Below are 20,968 nucleotides of genomic sequence, written 5' to 3'. Positions count from 1 at the left end.
ATTATGTTGTCTTTATCTTGCTCTTGTCTCACTTAGTTGATGCATCGCTCGTTAATGAAGAGGAAGACTGCATATACTTCTGTGGAAACTCTCTGGGGCTTCAACCCAAGAATGTGAAGAAATACATCGATGAAGAGCTGGACAAATGGGCAAAAATGTAAGCAAATATTTAATAAAACCACCTGCTCTGTTTTTTGATTACCTGAGTTCACTTCACGTTTGGTTTAAAGAGAATCGGTAGCGAGAAAATGTGCAGGCCAGGACAGTTTCTAGGCTAAATTGCACCCAGGGCAAGGGTGTAAAAATTGCGCCACCTTCCCCCCACCCTGTGGACTTGCGAAGCCTTACTCTTTAGGGACAGTCACACAGCCACAGGTCACAAGTAGATCTGCCTACTTACTTGTGACCAGCAGCTCATCCAGGAGGAAGCAGGGACTAGGAAAAAACACAGGCGAAGAGAGCCCGGAAAGCCAACTCCTCCATTACCAGCCTGCAGTATTGCTACAGGACATTAGGTGTCATCATCACGTGGTGGTAACATGACAATGACTTGACGTCTGACGCAGGCAGCCTAGGAGGAGTCAAGGAAGGTGATCGAGCTGGTAATCTTCTTCTTCCGTTTGGCTGCACCGCACATCACCAGCTCCTTTTCGGTTATGTCCTTCTGCCTGCGCCCCCCTTCTTCTACGCCTCTCGTCTTCAACTTGCTGGTTTGTGCTCAGGGGGGTTGCCTGCCCGCACTGCCCAAGAAACGGCACTGGTGGAGGCCAACATCTATTTCTCCTTTATTTATTTATTTAATTTTTTTTTTGGGGGGGGGGGGGGGGGTCGGTATGGCTGATATTGTGGTGACGTAGGTCCTGACAGTTTCCTGCCTGTGAACCTTGCTGCATTGTGGAAAATAACGGCTTTTTCCAACTGCCAAGCAACCAGAATCTCCCTCTGTGCACATGCATATCTATGACAAAAACCTTATAGCTTATCGCAATGTTAGTGGGTGTGGTTATAAATAATGGCAGTTGGTGCTCTCTAGTTTTTTTCTTGTCTGCCAGTAGTAAAGATGATGATGTGCAAGCTCATTGTGGATTAAACAACATGAACAGATGACATGGTGAATTTCACTAAATTCTTATTCTCTCTTCTATTTTTATCTTTTCACTTTGTAATTTATCGGTTTATTTTTTCCACTTTTCGATTAAGTTCCTCCTTAACCAGTTCAGCCTTCAGTCGTTTTCACTTTATGCATCCGAGCAATGTTCACCTCCCATTCAATAGCCTATAACTTTATCACTACTTATCACAATGAACTGATCTATATCTTGTTTTTTCCGCCACCAAGTAGGCTTTCTTTGGAGGGTACATTTTGCTAAGAGCTACCTTACTGTAAATGCATTTTAACAGTTAGAATAAGAAAAAAAAATGAAAAAATTCATTATTTGTCAGTTTTCAGCCATTATAGTTTTAAAATAAAACATGCTTCCATAATTAAAACCCACGTATTGTATTTGCCCATATGTCACGGTTATTTCACCGTTTAAATTATGTCCCTATCACAATCTATCGCGACAATATTTTATTTGGAAATAAAAGAGCATTTTTTCCGTTTTGCATCCATCACTATTTACAAGCTTATAAAAAAAATAGAGAGAAATATTTCATCTTTACATAGATATTTAAAAAGTTTAGACCCTTAGGTAAATATTTATGTGTTTTTTTATAGTAATGTTTTTGTTTTTTTTATTAAACATTTTATGTGGGCATTTTTGGGAGGGTGGGATATAAATAGTGTTTTATTTGGGGAAATATTTGTGTATTGTAATGTTTTTTTACTGTTACTTGTAGTTTTACTGTTTGGCCACAAGATGGCAATCTTGAGTTTGTTTACATGACGTCACTCTAAGCGTACAATGTACGCTTAGAGGGACAGAGCTTCAGAAAAAGCGTAGCTTCCGAGAGAAGCTGTCGCTTTTTCAGCAGGGGAGAGGAATCAGTGATCGGGCACCATAGCCCGATACATTGATTCCTGGGCTACCGAATCCGCGGCCGCGGGAGCGCGCGGACGCGCACGTGGCCTCCTGGACGTAGGTACTACGTCCTGGAGGCATAAATGGTTAAATTACCACTGGCTTAGTTGTTCAAGTATTTATTTACCTAGTTTAAGACATTTCCTCTACAGTTACAATTATTATTATTATTATTATTATTATTATTATTATTACTTGCCATTTCACAATGTGTGCATTGTCTATATACAAAATCTCATTTATTTAAGGGCATCAGACAATAGCAATGAGACACAATTTTTTATCCTTGCTAGTTAATTTCCTCTTCCACCTCCATATAAATCAGCTGGCTGTATCTGTTTCACACCCACACTAAAGGATTTTCTTTAAGGCGATTACACACGCCATACTTTAGCAAACAACGGCTCCGTCAGACCCTCCCACTGGGCAGAAGTTCTGCCGAGTGTAGGACGTGTGTACACACTTTTGGCAGACGGATAAGACTGTTTCTGACAGATCCGCTCAGCGAGACTGTAAACATGTCCTACTGTCAACAGAACGTCCACCCAGCGGGAGGGTCTGACGGACCCGTCGTTTGTTAAAGTATGGCGTGTGTACGCGCCTTTATATCGGGAGTCACACAAACACCAGGAGAACAGCACAGAGGGATTTACCCACTTCCTTTCTGGACTGGATCAATCAAATGATTACAGACAGGGATTGTCAATGACAATAAAAACTCAAAACAGGTCCTAAACACACAACCCAAAGCTAAGGGGGGGGGGGAGCATGGTATGTACACAAAATTACAGAGCCAGGTAATTTGGGCGCTGGGACTATTTTACATGAAATGTTTGCTAGTAAAATATCGGTATATGTCACAGATTTTTTGATACAGTTAAGACTAACCCTACTCTTATGTAGAACAAAAATTCGGCAGATGCAAGAGAAACTAACATAAAAAAATCAGCAAATGCAAGAAAAGAAAATTCAAACAAATTTGTCAACTATGCAAAAATTGAAAAAATTCAAACAGGCAGACCTGGCACCCAAATTTTCATATATAGCCGAAATTCCTATGGGTGCCTATGGGGGTGCCCAAACATCCACAGCTCCACCAGTGCCCACATTTCCTGCTTCACAATGTCTGTCAACGGCACCTCTCGAGTTGGAGAGAACAATCCACTGTTTGACTTGGAAAGGGTTAAAACCCACTTCATAAAATCCTGGTGGTTCTACTTTCAGACAACTTAACTGAGTACCCAGTAAGTCCTTCCTGACCCAAAGCTTTTCCTAGACTTCTGCCAATTTTAGACAAGCTATCAAGTTCACCGAAGAATAAATCTAAGGATGTATTCAGAAGTTAATATCAAGTAAAAAAAAAAAAAGTTAGATTCTTTCAATACTCAAATTCCGCAGGTTTTTAGTCACATGGAAGGTACGCCTTTCGTAATTTCTAACCCACGCAGTGACCACATCTGTTAACCTTGTACGCTGCAAATATGTAGCGCTCTATACAGCTCAGGCTAGTGACAAGGTCGCCAGTAATGATCAAATGGATTCCTGGAATTAACTGCAGAATTTATGTACAAAGGGTGTGAGGACGTATCAAGCCATCACAACGGCGAAGTGCTTAAACCCATTAGTACCGGCACTTAGAGTCCCCCCAGCTTTCCCCGTCACTGCGGGATTCAGTAATTAGACAGCCAATATTGAGCTCACTAACGGAGAAAGTAGAGGTGAAGGAAGTCAGCTCTCATTAACGTTCCCTTCTTTTTTTCCAAGACCACATTTGACTTTTGATCATTTATATTGTTCAATATTTTTAGCACTGGACGCATGGATCAATCAGTGAATTAAAGTGGAAATAATTAATTAGCTAAAGGGCAGCTTACTCTCAAAATGGCTATTTACCTGTTGTGTGGTTTGGGTTTCTGATATTTTGGAAGACTCCAGCGACAGTATAACCCCATCACAAAGTCCAGTTCTGGGCCATGGGCCAAACCATAGTTTTATTCAAGTAAGTACAGTACTGTATTCCAAAGAGTTCTCTTTTCAACAAAACAATTTTAATTTTAAGGTTGACAGGGTTTATTGTCACTCAGCTAGGATGGAAAAGGCACATGCTAGCTGGGATGGAGCGTGTCAACTGAGTCTGAGAGAGTTGGTGTCATCCTGTGCCAGGATGGAGAGGATAAGCTTAAGCCAAGAGGGTGTGAGCCATAGTGGACAGTAGAGTCCAGGAGGCAGAGGGTTTAAAGCAGAATATAACCCAGCATTTCATCTTTGCTCTAAAACATTATTTACAGCATATTATATGCAACCAGCATTTTTTTTTTTTACTAGACCAGCATTCGAAGCTGGACTGTTCAGTGCAGTGAAATGTGGACGCATCCGAAGTTGTAGATTATATGTATCAAGTGAGGAATGTGACACATTCTCTGACTGTGGAGAAGCAGCTCGACACAGAGAGAGAGAGAGTCAAAGTATGTCTGCATTCAAAACATAATGAATAAAAACAGTTATTAATAAAATGCAAAGTTAGCTCACAAAGCAAAAAACTGTACTTTTGGGAACCTATAATTTCTAAATGAATAATACTTATGCACAAATGCAATGGAGGAGGTGAAGAAAGCATTGCTACCGCTGCACCCAATACTCTGCATGATAGACTGAGCTATGGGAGCACAGGACTAGGGGGAGGGGGCACTTAACACTACCAGGGAAGCTATATTAGGGAGTGTGATTACTAAACACCACCAGGGAAGCTGTATTGGGGAATGGAGAATGGAGGGTGGTAGTGTCAGTCACAACTGAGGGAGTTAGTGGTTAGTGTCAGTCAGAATGGAGGAGGGTAGTGTCAGTTAGAATAGAGAGCAGTAATGTCAGTAGGGATGATAGGAATGAGCAAATTCCGGTCTTGCCATTACATTTCCATAGAATTTTGCGAATTTCCGCAAAATTATGCATTCCGGCGGAAAAATTTAAGTAATCGCAAATGAAACCTTGTTTATGCTAAATGGTAGCCCATGGGACCTAGTGGCTGTTCCCCCGGTCATTTTTTTTGCAGCAGGAGGTGTTGCTTAAGCCATGGGACCTGGCGGTGGTCCCATGGCGGTCATTTTGGCGCCGCAGGAGGTGTCGCGTAAGCCATGGGACCTGGCGGTGGTCCCATGGCGGTCGTTTTGGCGCCACAGGAGGTGTCGCGTAAGCTATGGGACCTGGCGGTGGTTCTATGGCGGTCATTTTGGCATCGCAGGAGGTGTCGCGTAAGCTATGGGACCTGGCGGTGGTTCCATGGTGGTCATTTTGGCGCCGCAGGAGGTGTCACGTAAGCCATGGGACCTGACGGTGGTCCCATGCCGGTCGTTTTGGCACGACAGGAGGTATCGCTTATGCCATGGGACCTTGCGGTGGTCCCATGGCGGTCATTTTGCACCGCAGGAGGTGTCGCGTAAGCTATGGGACCTGGCACTGATTCCATGGCGGTCATTTTGGCACCGCAGGAGATGTCGCGTAAGCTATGGGACTTGGCGGTGGTTCCATGGCGGTCATTTTGGCGCCGCAGGAGGTGTCGTGTAAGCTATGGGACCTGGCGGTGATCCCATGGCGGTCGTTTTGGCGCCGAAGGAGGTGTCATGTAAGCTATGGGACCTGGCGGTGGTTCCATGGCAGTCATTTTTGCGCAGCAGGAGGTGTCACGTAAGCCATGAGACCTGGCGGTGGTCCCATGGCGGTCGTTTTGGCACCGCAGGAGGTGTGGTGTAAGCTATGGGACCTGGCGGTGGTCCCATGGTGATCGTTTTGGCACCGCAGGCGGTGTGGCGTAAGCTATGGGACCTGGCGGTGGTTCCATGGCGGTGATTTTTGCTCTGCAGGAGGTGTTCCTTAAGCTTTGGGACCTGGCGGTGGTTCCATGGTGGTGGGTTTTGCGCCGCAGGAGGTGTTGCGTAAGCTTTGGGACCTATACAAAATGGTTGGGATAGGTGAGATAGCTAGGGAGCTGGTTGCTAACATAGGATTGATTGGTTTTTGTTAACACTGTAATTGGTGCTGAAATAATTCTGATTTTAATGCAGAAATCCATTTGGGTGGTTTTTGTAAGCCTCTGATTGGTGCAGAAATTCCTGTTTTCATGAAGAAATCCTGTTGTTTTCACTTTAAACTTCTTCTAGGGGCTTCCTTGTGATCAGCGTACAAAAATCAGCATTCTCCCGGAATTACGCATCGTTCCGCGGAATTTCCACTATAGCGCTAAGGCAATTCCGTTCCGGTGCAACGGAACGAAATCACCAAATTCTGGCCAGAATCGTGGAAAAATTTATTCCGTGGAACGCGGTGAGCTACACTACACTACAGACTACACAGCACTACACTACACTAACCCCTGCTGCCCACCAGCTAAGCTACACTACACTACAGACTACACAGCACTACAGTACACTACACTAACCCCTGCTGCCCACCAGCTAAGCTACACTACACTATAGACTACACTACACTAACCCCTGCTGCCCACCTGCTAAGATACACTACACTATAGACTACACTACACTAACCCCTTCTGCCCACCAGCTAAGCTACACTACACTATAGACTACACTACACTAACCCCTGCTGCCCACCAGCTAAGCTACACTACACTATAGACAACACTACACTAACCCCTGCTGCCCACCTGCTAAGCTACACTACACTATAGACTACACTACACTAACCCCTGCTGCCCACCTGCTAAGCTACACTACACTATAGACAACACTACACTAACCCCTGCTGCCCACCTGCTAAGCTACACTACACACTATAGACTACACTACACTAACCCCTGCTGCCCACCTGCTAAGCTACACTACACTATAGACTACACTACACTAACCCCTTCTGCCCACCAGCTAAGCTACACTACACTATAGACTACACTACACTAACCCCTGCTGCCCACCAGCTAAGCTGAAGGTAATTTCTGTACAAAGCGGCCGCCTGCAGCCATAAAACTACAGTCCTCTGTTCTTCCCGGGTGGCTCTTCTTTCGGAGTAATTGTTCTCTGCGTGACCCCTGTGGCCCATGTGCACCGGGGCCACTCGTGAGCTGCTTGAGTAATGCAGGCAGGGCTTGTTCTCTCATAAAGCAAGCATGTTTGTACTGTGTTTACACTATGGCATGCAGTCAGAGTAGGAGGAGAAGCGAGAGGAGAGCGAGGTGAAGAGGTCATCATTTGGGAAAAGCAGCTTGTTGCGCTGTGTGAGGAGTCTGCCAGTGAGTGAGGAGGGGGGAGGCAGGAGATCAGCAGCATTTCATTTGACTCGCACAGCAGAAGGGAGGAGGTGGCACTGCTGTCTTGACAGAGGAGCAATGGAGTGACTAAGGGTGAGCAGTTTGTTTGTCACAGACTCACAGCCAGCCAGTGTGCTATTGTGTTGAGCTGCAGCATGTCATGTAAGAACATTAAATGAAGCATAGTACATTGTTGGGTGCTGTGTTCATTCCAAATCGGGGGGCATCCTCACAAGTTTGCCTCGAGCAGCAAAAGGTCTAGAACAGGCACTGAATGCAGAGAACTAATAACCTAGTAGGAGCCGGCCAGGAAGAATGGAGAACGGGAAGATGTATATCAGCAGGTGGCCACAGTCCACAGAAAGTACTGGAGGAGAAGAGGATCGTGTGTGGAGCTGCAGGACTGGAATGAGGGGGAGAGGAGTGCGTGGCATGATCTTCTGAATATAAGAGGCACCCCCTCCCTCTTCTCTTCCCCTCTCCCCTCCCCCCCTCCCCCCGCAGTTTTGGGGAAGAAAACGTGTGTCTTATTTTCAGAAAAAATACGGTATTTTCTGAAGCAAAGTGTACCCAACTGCAATTTCCCGCACACTTAGCTGCATGTCAGAAACTTTTTCTTTAAACTTTGAAAACTTTTCCCATTAGCTCAGCAATTTCAGCTGCTGTTTAAGGTGCAGCTTCTCTATTCCAGTTTAAATTCTATTTTCTTCTTATGGGAAGGTTCCGCTTCGAATCCCTCCAGCCCCGGCCCCCTCCCCGGCAGCTATTTCCAACGCAGTGACACGCCGCAGAACCTTTAACCCTAAAAGCTTCTCCAGCTACGTCAACGCTAATTATTTCAGGGCCTAAAAAGTCCAGGAAGATGAGGGATTATAGCGGATCTGCATAGCATTTCACTGCAGACTGCAAATATGATGGGACATGGGGAGATCCGTGCCAGCAGCCAAAGCACCATTATCCGCACTGATTAGAATAAACTATTCGGCCGAGTTTTCACGGCCCAATTCTAGCACAGGCTTCCAACAATCACTGGGAATGTGCTCTATTTACACAGGGATTCTATTACTGCAAAGCAGGGGTGTTTATTGCTGTTTACCGTTAGGGAGGTCTTTTGATAAGCTACTGTCGGCAGTGTAAACTACAGTATTTAAAGGGTGTCTCTGGCCGGAATTTTTTTTATTATTATTATTTATTTATTTTCTTTACTTTTGAAGATGAACTGTAGTGAAAAAAAATCATATACTGAATACAATTTGCATTGAAATGAAACTGATTTGATTGGCTGTGGCTCCACCCCCTTTTCTGAATTTGAACCCTAGTCACCCAATGACCAACTGTACCAGGTTTCAGGCATTTTCCCAGTGACATTTGTATTTGTCTCCGCCCACTGATGATCTGGTGTTGCCCGGGTATGTATTTGGCTGGTGTTGGCTGCTCCCACTTTTTCTAACTCTAACACACAATTACTCAATGACCAAGTTTGTGAGCTTTGTGGTCTTTGGCATCAACAATTTGCATTGAAATGAAACAAATCTGATTAGGATTTGTGGCTCCACCCCCTTTTCTGATTTTGAACCCCAGTCACCCAATGACCAACTGTATCAGGTTTGAGGCTTGTGCCTTGAACAGTGCAAGAATGGCAGCAAATAAATATTCCCCTTGAAAATCAATAGGTAAATTTTGATTGGCTTTTGTAGGCTCCACCCACTTTTCTGAATATTAATCCCAGTCACCCAGTGACCAGCTGTGCAAAGTTTGAGAACCCTGGCATTAACAGTGTAAGAATTGCTGCAGTTTACATTTTCCCAGTGAAATTTGTATTTGTCTCTGCCCACTTTTTGGTTATGGGGATAACATTAAAACGTATCCTATATGTTATTCCAGGTAATGTACTATGTATGTGCCAAATTTCATTCAAATCCGTTCAGTCATTATTGCATGATTGAGTAACAAACATCCAAACTTACACATTTATAATATTAGTAAGATTAAGTCAGTGTGGTTGCCCATTGTAAAATCTTTCCTCCTCCTGGTTTACATTCAGAAAGGTATCACTGGTGGTGACACCTTTAGTCCTGCCAGGTGATCTGTACGGAATGTTTGTTACTGAGAGCTCTATGCACAGAAGAAGATACTTCTTGCTTGGCAGTTGGAAAAAGCCACTATTTCCCACAATGCAATGAGGTTCACAGACAGCAAACTGTCAGGACCATGGCCCTGACATCACACTGTGGGAGGGGTTTCACTACAATATCAGCCATATAGACTTCCCCTGATGATCTATTTGAAAAAAGGTAAAGATGTCTCATGAGAAAGGGGGTATCAGCTACTGATTGGGATGAAGTGCAATCCTGGGTTAAAGTTTCTCTTTAAATGTGGCTCTCATCTCTGCTAAGAAATAAAGCTGCATTAAGACATTAGAAAATTGTGGTTTTGCATGACTAAGTGCAGAAGGTAGTGTTGGAACTGTCTGCCATTGGTGTTCCTCTCGGCCAGGAATAATGAAGTCAGAATGAGGCCAGCACATTGTGATCCAGTAATTATACTTGTTTGTTATTCTTCCAGAAAGTGCAGCGTGATGGTTCAGAGTCGCATAGGACAACTTCATCAAGGCAAAAGATCCGGATCGATCAGAAGACTGTCAGGGCCACAAGCAGGGGCGTAACTACAGGGGAGCAACCCCTACGACTGCAGGGGGGCCCAGGGCCCATTACTATTTCACTCCCTCCGATAGAGGGGTTGTTCCTTCAGAGAGATCAGGTGTTTTTGTTGCTTGCTAGTACACTTGTTATGGGTGTGAAGATGGTGATGTCTACACTTTTATGGCTCTTGCAAGATGGGCTGGCTGGCCGTGTACCACGGATAGTCAAGGAAAGGGGTGTAAACATTGGGGAGGGGCATCAAGGTTTTTGTAGTTACACCCCTGGCCACAGCCCTGGTCTCTTTTTTTTATTACTGTCCAGCCACCACCACAGCCAATCCATTAATAGCTGGACAGTGTCCATAATATGACCACGGCAGTGGCCCATGACTGTGTCATCTAATGAACAATCCTAATTGTTTGCCTAGATAAAGGGGTCTTATGCGACTTCATATTGTGCTTTCTGGGCGCTAAATAAAGCCAAAAAAGTGCATATAACTACAGGACCGTGGTGTGCTGGCCTCATTCTGACTTCATTGTTTAGCTTTATCTTTGGAAAGGTGCCATCAACTGTTACGGCCAAGCACCTAATTGTTGGCGTTATACCTGGAATACTATATGCTATATGTTACTTCTCAGCCAGAAGGCCACCCTTTTTGGAATTAATTAAGTGGGCAGCATGGTGGCGTAGTGGTTAGGACTCTCGCCTTGCAGCGCTGGCTCCCTGGTTCGAATGTCAGCCAGGTCTACAAGGAGTTTGTATGTATGCACTCTGGTTTCCTCCCACATGCCAAAAACATACAGATAAGTTAATTGGCTTCCCCATAAATTGGCCCTAAAGTATGATACACGCACTACACGATACATACCTAGACATATGACTATGGTAGGAACTAGATCATGAGCCCCTCTGAGGGACAGTTAGTGACAAGGCAATATACTCTGTACAGCGCTGCGTAATATGTCAGCGCTGTATGAATAATTAAATAAATAATATAATAAATAAGCCTCTAAAAACTTATCACGGACATGCCTTTTATTGGGATGTGGTGCTAAGCAGAAAACTGAAAAAAACCGAACAGCATGGCGAGGCACTACTATATATTTTATTTCATTTTGGTACTCAACAAAACTTCATGCAAACCTGTACTGTATAAATGAGAAAAACAAAATACTGGGTGAGGGTTTAAAAAAGAGGAACACCAGTGAAAATAATGTAATATATTTTTACAATAATTATGTTTATATGATTTAGTCAGGAGGCCGCTCTACCACCTCCTCCATATCGCCGTTCCCCACCCCCGTCCCTTCCCTCCAATCAGCAAGAGGGAAGGGACGCAGGAGGGGAGCGGCGATATAGATGAGGCAGGGGAGCGGCGTTGAATGGCAACACATAGGTAAACAGCGTGCTAGTGACAACCTGCATGTCGCTAGCACGGCGGATTTCATTACAGGGGACAGCAGAGCGCAGAGGGGGTCTGGGGGAGCGCTGTACAGTAACAGAGGCTGGTGAAAGTATGCACAACCAGCCTCTGTGCCCTACTAACATGATTAAATCCCACCTTGGGTTCTCTTTAAAGGGATTTAGATCATAGTAAAAGTTAAAAAAATTATACATACCTGGGACTTTTCCCAGCACCATCGCCCAGATCGCTCCCACGCTGCCCGCAGCTCCGGTACCGGGTCCCCGCATTTCTGTCAGTCGGCTCCAGTCTGCGCAGGAGAAGTGCGTTCTTTGTGTTCGTCTCCAGCAGCTGCTGGAGAGATATGTAGAGGGCGCACTTCCATCACGTCAGATTAGCTCCAAATGACAGAAATGTGGGGACCCAGTATCGGAGCTGCGGGCAGCGGAGGACGGCAGCGTGGGAGCGATCTGAGCGGATGGGGCTGGGGGAAGCCCCAGGTATGTATGATTTTTTTTTACTTTTAATGAGCTCTGGTACACTTTAAATAGAAACTATAGTGAAAATAACATAATGAATAAAATTGCTTATTTTTTACTGTCTTTTTTTTATAGGTTATTTAGTCAGTGTTTGTCCAGTGTAGAATATATTCTCTCCCTGATTTACATTCTGAAATGTATCACAGGTGACATCTTTAGTTCTGGCAAGTGATCTGTATAGAATGATTATTATTTACTGAGAGTTCTATGCACAGAGGGAGATATTGCTTGCTTGGCAGTTGAAAAAAGCTGTCATTCCCCACAATGCAGCGAGGTTCACAGACAGCAAACTGTCAGGGCCATGGTCATGACATCACACTGTGGGAGGGGTTTCACCACAATTTCAGCCATACAGACCCCACTAACGATCTACTGGAGATAAGGTAAGACTTCTCGTGGGAAGGGGGTATCAGCTACTCATTAGGATTAAGTTCAATCCTTGGTTAAAGATCCTCTTTAACCTTTTTGGGACCGGCCACCTACCCCCCCTTAAGGACCAGGCATTTTGTGCAGGAAAGGGGTGAGCGCCTTTGGGGGGGTCAGGCGGCCGGATCCCATCTGTGGCTGCCTGGATTTGTGTCCCCTCATGGTGGCCTGGGCCCCCCCTTCTGCCAGCAGCCTTCACTTACCTTCCAGGCTCCAGCGATGAGCCGCACAGGACCCTCTTCTCCGGCCGGCATCTCCGTTCTGTCTGACGATCAGTTCCGGGTCGTGGCTTGATGACGTCATCAAGCCAGGACCCGGCGCTGACGTCAGACGGAGCGGAGATGCCAGCCAGAGCGGAGGGGGGTGCCGATCGTCGCGGGAATGGCAGGGAGGTGAGTGGATCCTCTTCTTTTCCCCCCTGCCGCCGTAGCTGTCAAACTGATCACTGCGATCCGACGGCGATCGTAGTGATCACGTAATCAGCAGCCATACGCGATGGCTGCTGATCACTCGGGGGAGATGTCGGCTGTCATATGACAGCTTAATCTCCCCCTCCGGGTGCGCACGATCGCGTCGGGAGCGGGCAATTGCGGGCCGGCGTAGATTCTACGCCGCATCTGGCTAGCACGTGGTCCCGAAAAGGTTAAGTAATTACATAAGCAGTACTAGAAAGAATACATTTAATTCCCAGGAATTGTTCATTAGACGTGATGGGTTTTCAAAGTTTGTTGAGAGCCTTTTGCAAAAACAGCATTCAACTTTCATCTAAGCGAGTCACAATTAGCAGCTACTGAGATGAACTGATTCACTTTCAAGTTGAGGGACATTTGAAAACAATGTGGAACAAAACTTGAAAAATAGGCATCTCACTGATGACTGTTTTTGTCAATATTTATTGTTACTGCGAACCTTATAGTTAGACATTGTACATTATTGCTGACAGAATTTTTTTTTTTTTTTTTTATAGAGGCGTTCATGGCCATTTCCTGGGGAAGCGTCCGTGGGCTCTGTGTGATGAATGTATTGTGGATCTTATGGCAAAAATTGTTGGTATGTGTATTTTTACTTTTTATGCAGTTAACAGCAGTCTGAGTAGGCATGCCCAGCAATATGTTGGCTGAAGCCCTCTCTCCATTAATACAAAAAAAAATGTAGCATATCACATACATTGGCAATGTCACTTAAACATAACTAGGCAGAGTTAACTGGATTCTGTGCTGGCTGGTCTGGCTTTCTGATGGGTGGTCTGGGCTGTTGCCAGGTTATCTGGCAGACCCCCCCCCCCCCATAGCATTTATTGACCTTCTAGTGGACCCCCTCCCATGTTCCCAACTCCCAGCCTGCCCCCATAGAAGACCCACAGCTCCCTGCATGCCCCTATAAAGGCATTACAGCGCTAAGCATGGCGCCACAGCACCCAGTATGCACAGAAGTATCACAGCACCCAGCATAACCCTGATTGATGCACAACAGCTCCCAGCATGCCTGCAATTGAGGCACAGCTGACTCTGCCTGGGGGATATCCAGGGCACCCCAGTATAGATCCCAGGAACGTGCCACTAATCTCTGGGGCTAGCAATGCCCTTGTCTGCAGCTCACTCTTGTGAAAATAGCTGTTTATACTTACAACTTCCCATTTGTTAATGATACTACAACATTGGGCTCCTGGTCGCTCAGTCTACCTGGGTATTCTTGAGTACAAGATCACTACGAGGATCACTTAAACCCTCCTCTAATTATTGGGTGCCTTACATTAAGCTACTTTTTTTAATCCAAATTCTTCGCTGACTCTGAACACCAGATAACCCTAACTTCATGTTTCAACTGTCAAGTGCACTTCTAGTGGATATTTCTCTTAAAGCAGAATATAACCCTGCATTTCAACTTTGCTCTAAAACATTTATTTACAGCATATTATATGCAACCAGCATTTTTTTTTATTAGACCAGCATTGGAAGGGTTACACAGGGCTTTAAAGTTCCTGGAGATTTCTGCAGACGCATCCGAAGCTGACATAGATACATTTTGTTTACATAAATGTATCTAAGTGTTGAATGTGACTCATCTCTCTGACTGAGAAGGAGCTTGGAGGACAGCCAAAGAGTGTGTAACATTTCTCAATAGATACATATAACTAAATAGAATGTAACAATCTGAACTTCTGCATATCTTTCCACGGAACTTTAAACCTCTGTGTTTAACCCTTCCAATGCTGGTCTAGTAAAAAAAAAAAAATGCTTTTTGCATATAATATGCTGTAAATAATGTTTTAGAGCAAAGTTGAAATGCAGGGTTATATTCCGCTTTAACAATACAATCTTAACCTCCTTGGCGGTAACCGGGTCAGGCTTGGGGTGGTGAAAAAAAGCCAGGAGGAGCGGTAATCCCAAGCCTGACTCGGGGCAGCCTCTGTGAGGTATGCAGAGACAGCACAGCGTGGCAATGTTTCTAATACACCTCCCCGGAATCAACATGCTGGCAGCTATTCTACTTCTGGTCTTCGTAGGCTCTGGATCCCTCAGGTGAGAACGCCAATTGGTGTCATGATGACAGGCGGTGATCTCTTTATAGGGGTACAGCACCCCCTGGAGGATGGAGGGAGAATTGCAGCACTGGTTCCCAGGGAGGTGAGTAATGTGCAGGGCTGCCACAGATCTCACTAGGGTATGATTTTTTTTCCTGCTTTTAGGGTAAAAGCTTGTAAAAAAATTGCACTGCTTTTTTACCCTAAAGTCTAGAGATAATCATACCGCCCGGGAGGTTAATGAGCAAGGCTGGGAGATGTGTCTTTGCTTGTTGTGAAGGTTAAACAATAATGTGACCTGAAGGTCATTCTGTGAACTGGGAAATTCTCTCCAGCCCTCATGGATCATTCATGGTTCTCCATGGGTGAAAGTTGACCATTTCTCTGACATCAATAGAGCCATGTCTGAGTGTAGCTGGTCTGTGTACAGCTCTGTTTATGTAACCTTTTTTCTGCAATGTATGTAAAATTATGTAGGGTGAGCATTTACTGAATTTCTATGAATTGAGATGCAGCTGGGAATCTGCCATGAATCTGATGACCACAGCAAATTTCAGCTTTTTAGAACTGAGCAGCTCATTCTGGTGCCCTATCCTCTCAGCGCAGTGCCAGAACCCAGAATTACTGGCATATTAATGCCAGTAAAACAATTTGTAGGACTGTTTTGAAGTTTAGAAGGTCAGGAAAGAGAAACAACAAGGTAAATTGTTCCAAGGTTAATTGTTCCAGTTAGAGTTTAGTGTTAGGATAAGGTTAAAAGGTGGGGTTAGGTAGAGTTTATCAGGGGGAAAAAAAGCAATTTCATAACTGGTTAGTTTCAGACTTGACATAGTTAGGTGGAAAAAAGAAATATATTCTTTGAGTTCAACCAGAAATGATGGTACAACATTAGCGTGCACCCTCACATATCCTAGATAATTCAGAGGAAGGTGAAAAAAACATTGAAAGGCTTGGACCCATTATGCCTGAAAAGGAAAAAAAATCCCTTCCTACTGTGGCCTTACAAGAGAGCAAAACACAGACAGTTTTATGCTAGCATCCCGAGTTTGTATTTCCCTTTTTAAGCATCCCCAAATTGTCTTTCCTTTAGTTGCAGCTGCTTGGCATTGAATACAGTTATTTAACTTTTTGTCAAGTAGTCTTAAGTCCCTCTCCCAAATGTGATGTTGTCCACATCTGTATCCCGTTTATCTTCTATAGAGCTAGACCAGGGTTGTCAAACTCAAATATACAAGGGACTGAAATTAAAAATTAACATCAAGTTGAGGTCCAATAGTCATATTTATTGAAAAATGGTTCAATAATGATTTCAAATCTTTTTTATTTGACAATACAATGTAGACCTATTCTTTCATAGTCTAAAGCAGACAAGGACAAGGGATGGTGGGAGGGCAAGAGGGAGGGCAGGCATATGTTGGGAGAGGGCGGAGTTAGGGAGTAATTGAGCGTGGCTACACTATATCACTCCTCACTCCATACGGAGGATGATGTTAATTGGGGGGGGGGGAGCAAGAGAGAGGACGTGGCCCTGGACCAAATTAACTGCCAAAGCCTGGAACCACTGGTGGAGCAAATTTTATAGCGCCCAGGGCAAGATATGGCCCATGGGCCACAGTTTGACACCTATGTGCTAGACCATGGGTATCACAAAGATGCATTACCAGCAATGTTTTAACTCTCTTCGGCATGGAGTTTACTAGAGTTTCACAGGTTGCCACTGGAATCCTCTGGTGGCCTTTTTATTTACTGTCAAATAAAGCTTGATGATAGTATGCTTTTACGTCCAATATTTAATATCCAAGAAACCATATGGGTTGTTTCTATGTCCAAGATTGCCAAGTGGTTAATTATGGTATGTACTAACTAAAGATGGCTTCAAGCATACAAAAGTTTTGTTAAAGGACCACTACAGCGAAAAAAGTAAGCAGTTAAAATATGTCAGACCCAACAGGTTTTGGACTAGTCCATCTCCTTATTATGATTGATTTGATTGATTTATAAAGGGAGAATTCTTGGGGGATTCTCAGTTTTCTTTGTTTTCAAAAGCATTTCATGAACAGCACTTGCTAAGTTTAACTGCCTGTAGGGAGGCTGGCTGGAATCATACTATTTTGGCAGTTAGACTAAGCAAAGGCCAATCAGGAATTTTTTTTTTAAAACAAAGAAAACCCCGACAATACCCCACAAGGAGATGGACTAGTTCAAAACCTGTTAATTCTGTCCGATTTTAACTGCTTACTTTTTTCGCTATGATGGTCTTTTAAGGCTTGCTTTCAGTCACTCAACATCAACATTGGTGATAAACTGAAAATGTAACTAACAAACAAATCTCCACTGAACCAGGAAAATAAAGAAATTTAAGCTACGTACACACATGTCGACTGTTGGAAGATCGAGAAACGATCCCTCGGATGACAAATATTGCAATCCCTCGCCTGCTGTGCTTTTGCTGCATTTGTGCCCCTATACAGGGTATAGGAATGCAGAAATATAGCATAGCAATCGTGCCACAATATTAGACTTTCCCCACAATTCCACAATCCAACTTCCAAGTTCTTTTTTTCATACTGTCTGTCATAAATCTCAAAAGCGAATGCACCACAATAGTGCCGTACACGCGATGGACGGATCACAGCGAGATCACGGTTGTGGAAATAGCGAGAAATGTGATCACATGGCAGCATGATTGCGACTGCGATGGCGTTTCTTAGTAAATAGTGCCCTTATAAGGGATGTTTGTGTCTGATGTGATGGGATGTCTCCTGCCTTAGTATTCTGCACATATTTGTATTTTTCTATATAGCTATAGCTAGTCCATTAAACCTTGCTTTGTCTGGCTCAGCATTAGAATAACATAGGAGAAGACTTAATAGAAATCTATTTTTGGACAGTGATAGATGATTTCAATCACCGTCTTGGGTGATCCCAGAGTAAATTGTATTTATTTAATTAATCAGAAAAATGAAGGGTCAGCTTTCCAGACAGAGTGAAGTTCAGTGGGAGGGAGTCAGAGTGGGACTGTTGCCTGGATGCAGAAAAGGATGAAGATGAAATGGGTCACTAGGCAAGATAGCATTTTTTTGCCCACTGCTGACAATGATCTGGTTTTCTAGAAAGTTGGTGGGGCTAGCATCCACCAGACCACTATACTAGACTCTCTCCAGGCCCTAGGCAACTGCCTAGGTTTGCCTTGTGGATGATCAGGCTCTGCCTGGAAGTTGCAGTCAGAAGTACTACAGGTACCCCTGTCACTTCCCTATCATCTCAGAATCCGCAATTAGGATGCAAAATGGTAATTTGTCATTTTTGACAAACTCGTTCTTAATTTCGTCGTAATGCTGCATTGTAATTTTGCTTTTGCGTGTGATTTTGTGTAGACAAACCCATGACAAAGTTGCAGTAATAACAATGCGACCAGCCAGGGCGTAATGAGGGGGCTGTCAGAAAAATGTTATGTCCCCCGCTAATGTTCACATCCCTTTCCTTCAGAACCTGGGAGACCATCTTGTAAAAGTCATAAAACAAGTGTGACCATCATGATCCTCACACCCATCTTCCAGAGGCTTCCCCCATCTCCTGCCACCTCGCCATTCCAACACTGGGACCCCCTAAGCTCGCGGCTGCACTCCCGTATGAGACTGAGCATTGGCATGCTGAGCAGGCACAGGCAGTAACACGGAGCCACTGCTCTGACTCAGTGGAAAAAGCCGAGCCCATGCGGGCTGCAAGCCCGAGCACCTGCGCAGTGTAGCCAAGCTCCATTGACAAGCCCTTGTCCTAGCACTTTTTTGCTACAGGTACATTTTAACCTCCCTGGCGGTTTAATTATTTTGCCAGGGAGGCTGCGGGAGGGTTTTTTTTAAATTAAAAAAAAAATATTTCATGCAGCCAACTGAAAGTTGGCTGCATGAAAGCCCACTAGAGGGCGCTCCGGAAGCGTACTTTCGATCGCCTCCGGCAATCGAAAGTAACAAGATAGGCCGCAACGAGCGGCCTATCTTGTTTCGCTTTCCTCGTCGCCATGGCGACGAGCGGAGTGACGTCATGGACGTCAGTCAACGTCCTGACGTCAGAGCCGCCGGATCCAGCCCCTAGCGCCGGCCGGAACTGTTTGTTCCGGCTGCGCTGGGCTCGGGCGGCTGGGGGGACCCTCTTTCGCCGCTGCACGCGGCGGATCGCCGCGGAGCGGCGGCGATCGGGCAGCACACGCGGCTGGCAAAGTGCTGGCTGCGTGTGCTGCTTTTTTCAGAACTCAAATCGGCCCAGCAGGGCCTGAGCGGCGACCTCCGGCGGCATACCCCGAGTTCAGCTCGGGATTACCGCCAAGGAGGTTAAAGCAGAACTGAACTCAATACTTCCTCTCTGATCTAAAAGATAAGTAACAGTATAATAAACTTAACCGCTCAAGTTTAGCTGGACATGTAGACGCATCCAGTGTTACAGAGGCGGGTACGCGAACTACCACTGCTTGTTCCTGTCAATGTCGGCGATTGGGGAGGGGAGCAAGGGTTCCCCGAACCAATTGCAGTACCTGGAATAAATGGACATGACCCCGATCAGGGGCCATATCCATTGATAATAACAGAAATAAATAAAAAAAAAAAAAAAAAATGAAACACTACTGGTAAACTGAAAAGTTACATTACAAATGCCACACATTTTTAATTTAAAAACACATTTTTAATTTTAATTCAAAAAATGCAATTAACCCCCTGGGTTACCAAATACATGTAAAAAAAAAAAGTAGAAAAAAAAAACGGACACAAAAAAAAATCCCAAAAGAGAAAAATAAATACACCATTATGCCCAAATAATATATTGCTGCCAAACTAGGAACATAGTTTAAATGTTGTGATAGCCAGGACTAATAAAATGGGTGGGTAATACTTATAGTAGCATTGCTTATTTGCCTATAAAATGCATAGAAAATAAAGTAATTACTGAAAATAAGTGTCGCCCACAAAAAAGCTGTTTTTTGTGGGCGATACTTATTTGTGGCGAAGAAACGAAGCTATAGATCATTCATGTGTGAGAAGCAGTGATAAAGTTGTGGCCAAATGAGTTGGAGGAGCGCTGACAGGTGTAAATGGCTCTTGGCGGTTGGGGTAAAATTACCTGTAGGATAAAGTGGTTAAAGAGACTCTGTATTAAAAAAAATGCCCTGGTGGGTACTCATCTCGGGAGGGGGAAGCCTTTGGATCCTATCAATGCTTCCCCCGCTCTCCTCCATTGCACAGTGGTCTCTGTCTGCCCCTCGGAAAGCACAGCCGACAATTTGTCAGGCTGTGCAATATTTACCTTTCCCTGTGCCAGCAGGTGGCGCTGTTGCGGCTCTCCACTCGGAAATAGACGAAAATAGACAATCCCGGTCGGGTCCGCTCTACTGAACAGGAGACTTGTGCATGCGCAGTAGAGCGGACCCGACTGAGAACGGCTATTTCCGCCTATTTCAGAGCCGAAAGCCACTACTGCACCTGCACTGGAACCAGGAAGGTAAATCCCAGCCGTTTGGGGTCCTGTATCGCTGCCGCTGTGGGACAGAGGAGGACGGGGGAAGCCTTGATAGGATCCAGAGGCTTCCCCCTCCCGAGGTGAGTACCCCCCAAAAAACGTTTTTTCTTAATATAGATTTGCTTTAAAGAAAAACATTTCTTTGTTACAGCTGATACATATCCTGCAATTAATCTGCAGTGTGTCTACTTCTTTCTTTCATGAAAGCAGACTTAACAGACTTAGCAGGGTTAACATTTTGTGTTTACGAATAAGCTGCTCTGCCGAGGCAGCCAGCTGACACAGCTAAAGATCAAATTACACTGGTGATTAGTCACAGATGAGGGGGGAATTAAACAGGCTAAACTCTCTAAATACATACAGGGTGCATTTCTCTACGTTTTCCTTCTGTCCTGTGCAAGAGTTCAGGTCCACTTTAAGTACATGATGACCGAGTCACCCTGCCTGTGGTTTGGGCGGCGTGTAACGACAGGATGCAGTTTTGAGATAAGAGTTTTAGGCATAACAATAACAATGTTCTAAAAGTCAGGACAGGCGGGCATAAGGAACACAATCTGTAATGCAGCGGCTCTCGGGTTCCACATGGAAAGCGATCCCGTCCTATTTCCTGTAGACACACTTTAGCAGAGACTGAGGTAAGGTG

At 44.7% G+C, this 20,968-nt stretch overlaps 1 protein-coding gene across 1 annotated transcript in view; it reads left to right on the top strand.

Annotated features, from left to right (window-relative positions):
* Positions 1-20,968, top strand: part of KYNU (kynureninase) — a 137,067-nt gene that overhangs the window by 15,855 nt on the left and 100,244 nt on the right. The window contains exons 3-4 of the mRNA XM_068247079.1: positions 37-157; positions 13,258-13,340. Of these exons, the coding sequence (XP_068103180.1) occupies positions 37-157; positions 13,258-13,340 (204 nt within the window). The remainder of the gene's footprint in view (positions 1-36; positions 158-13,257; positions 13,341-20,968) is intronic.

This window comes from Hyperolius riggenbachi, chromosome 7 (assembly GCF_040937935.1).
Source record: "Hyperolius riggenbachi isolate aHypRig1 chromosome 7, aHypRig1.pri, whole genome shotgun sequence".
Lineage (NCBI taxonomy): Eukaryota > Metazoa > Chordata > Amphibia > Anura > Hyperoliidae > Hyperolius > Hyperolius riggenbachi.
Note: the sequence above shows the minus strand (reverse complement) of the source record. Positions and strands in the feature narration are given on the sequence as shown.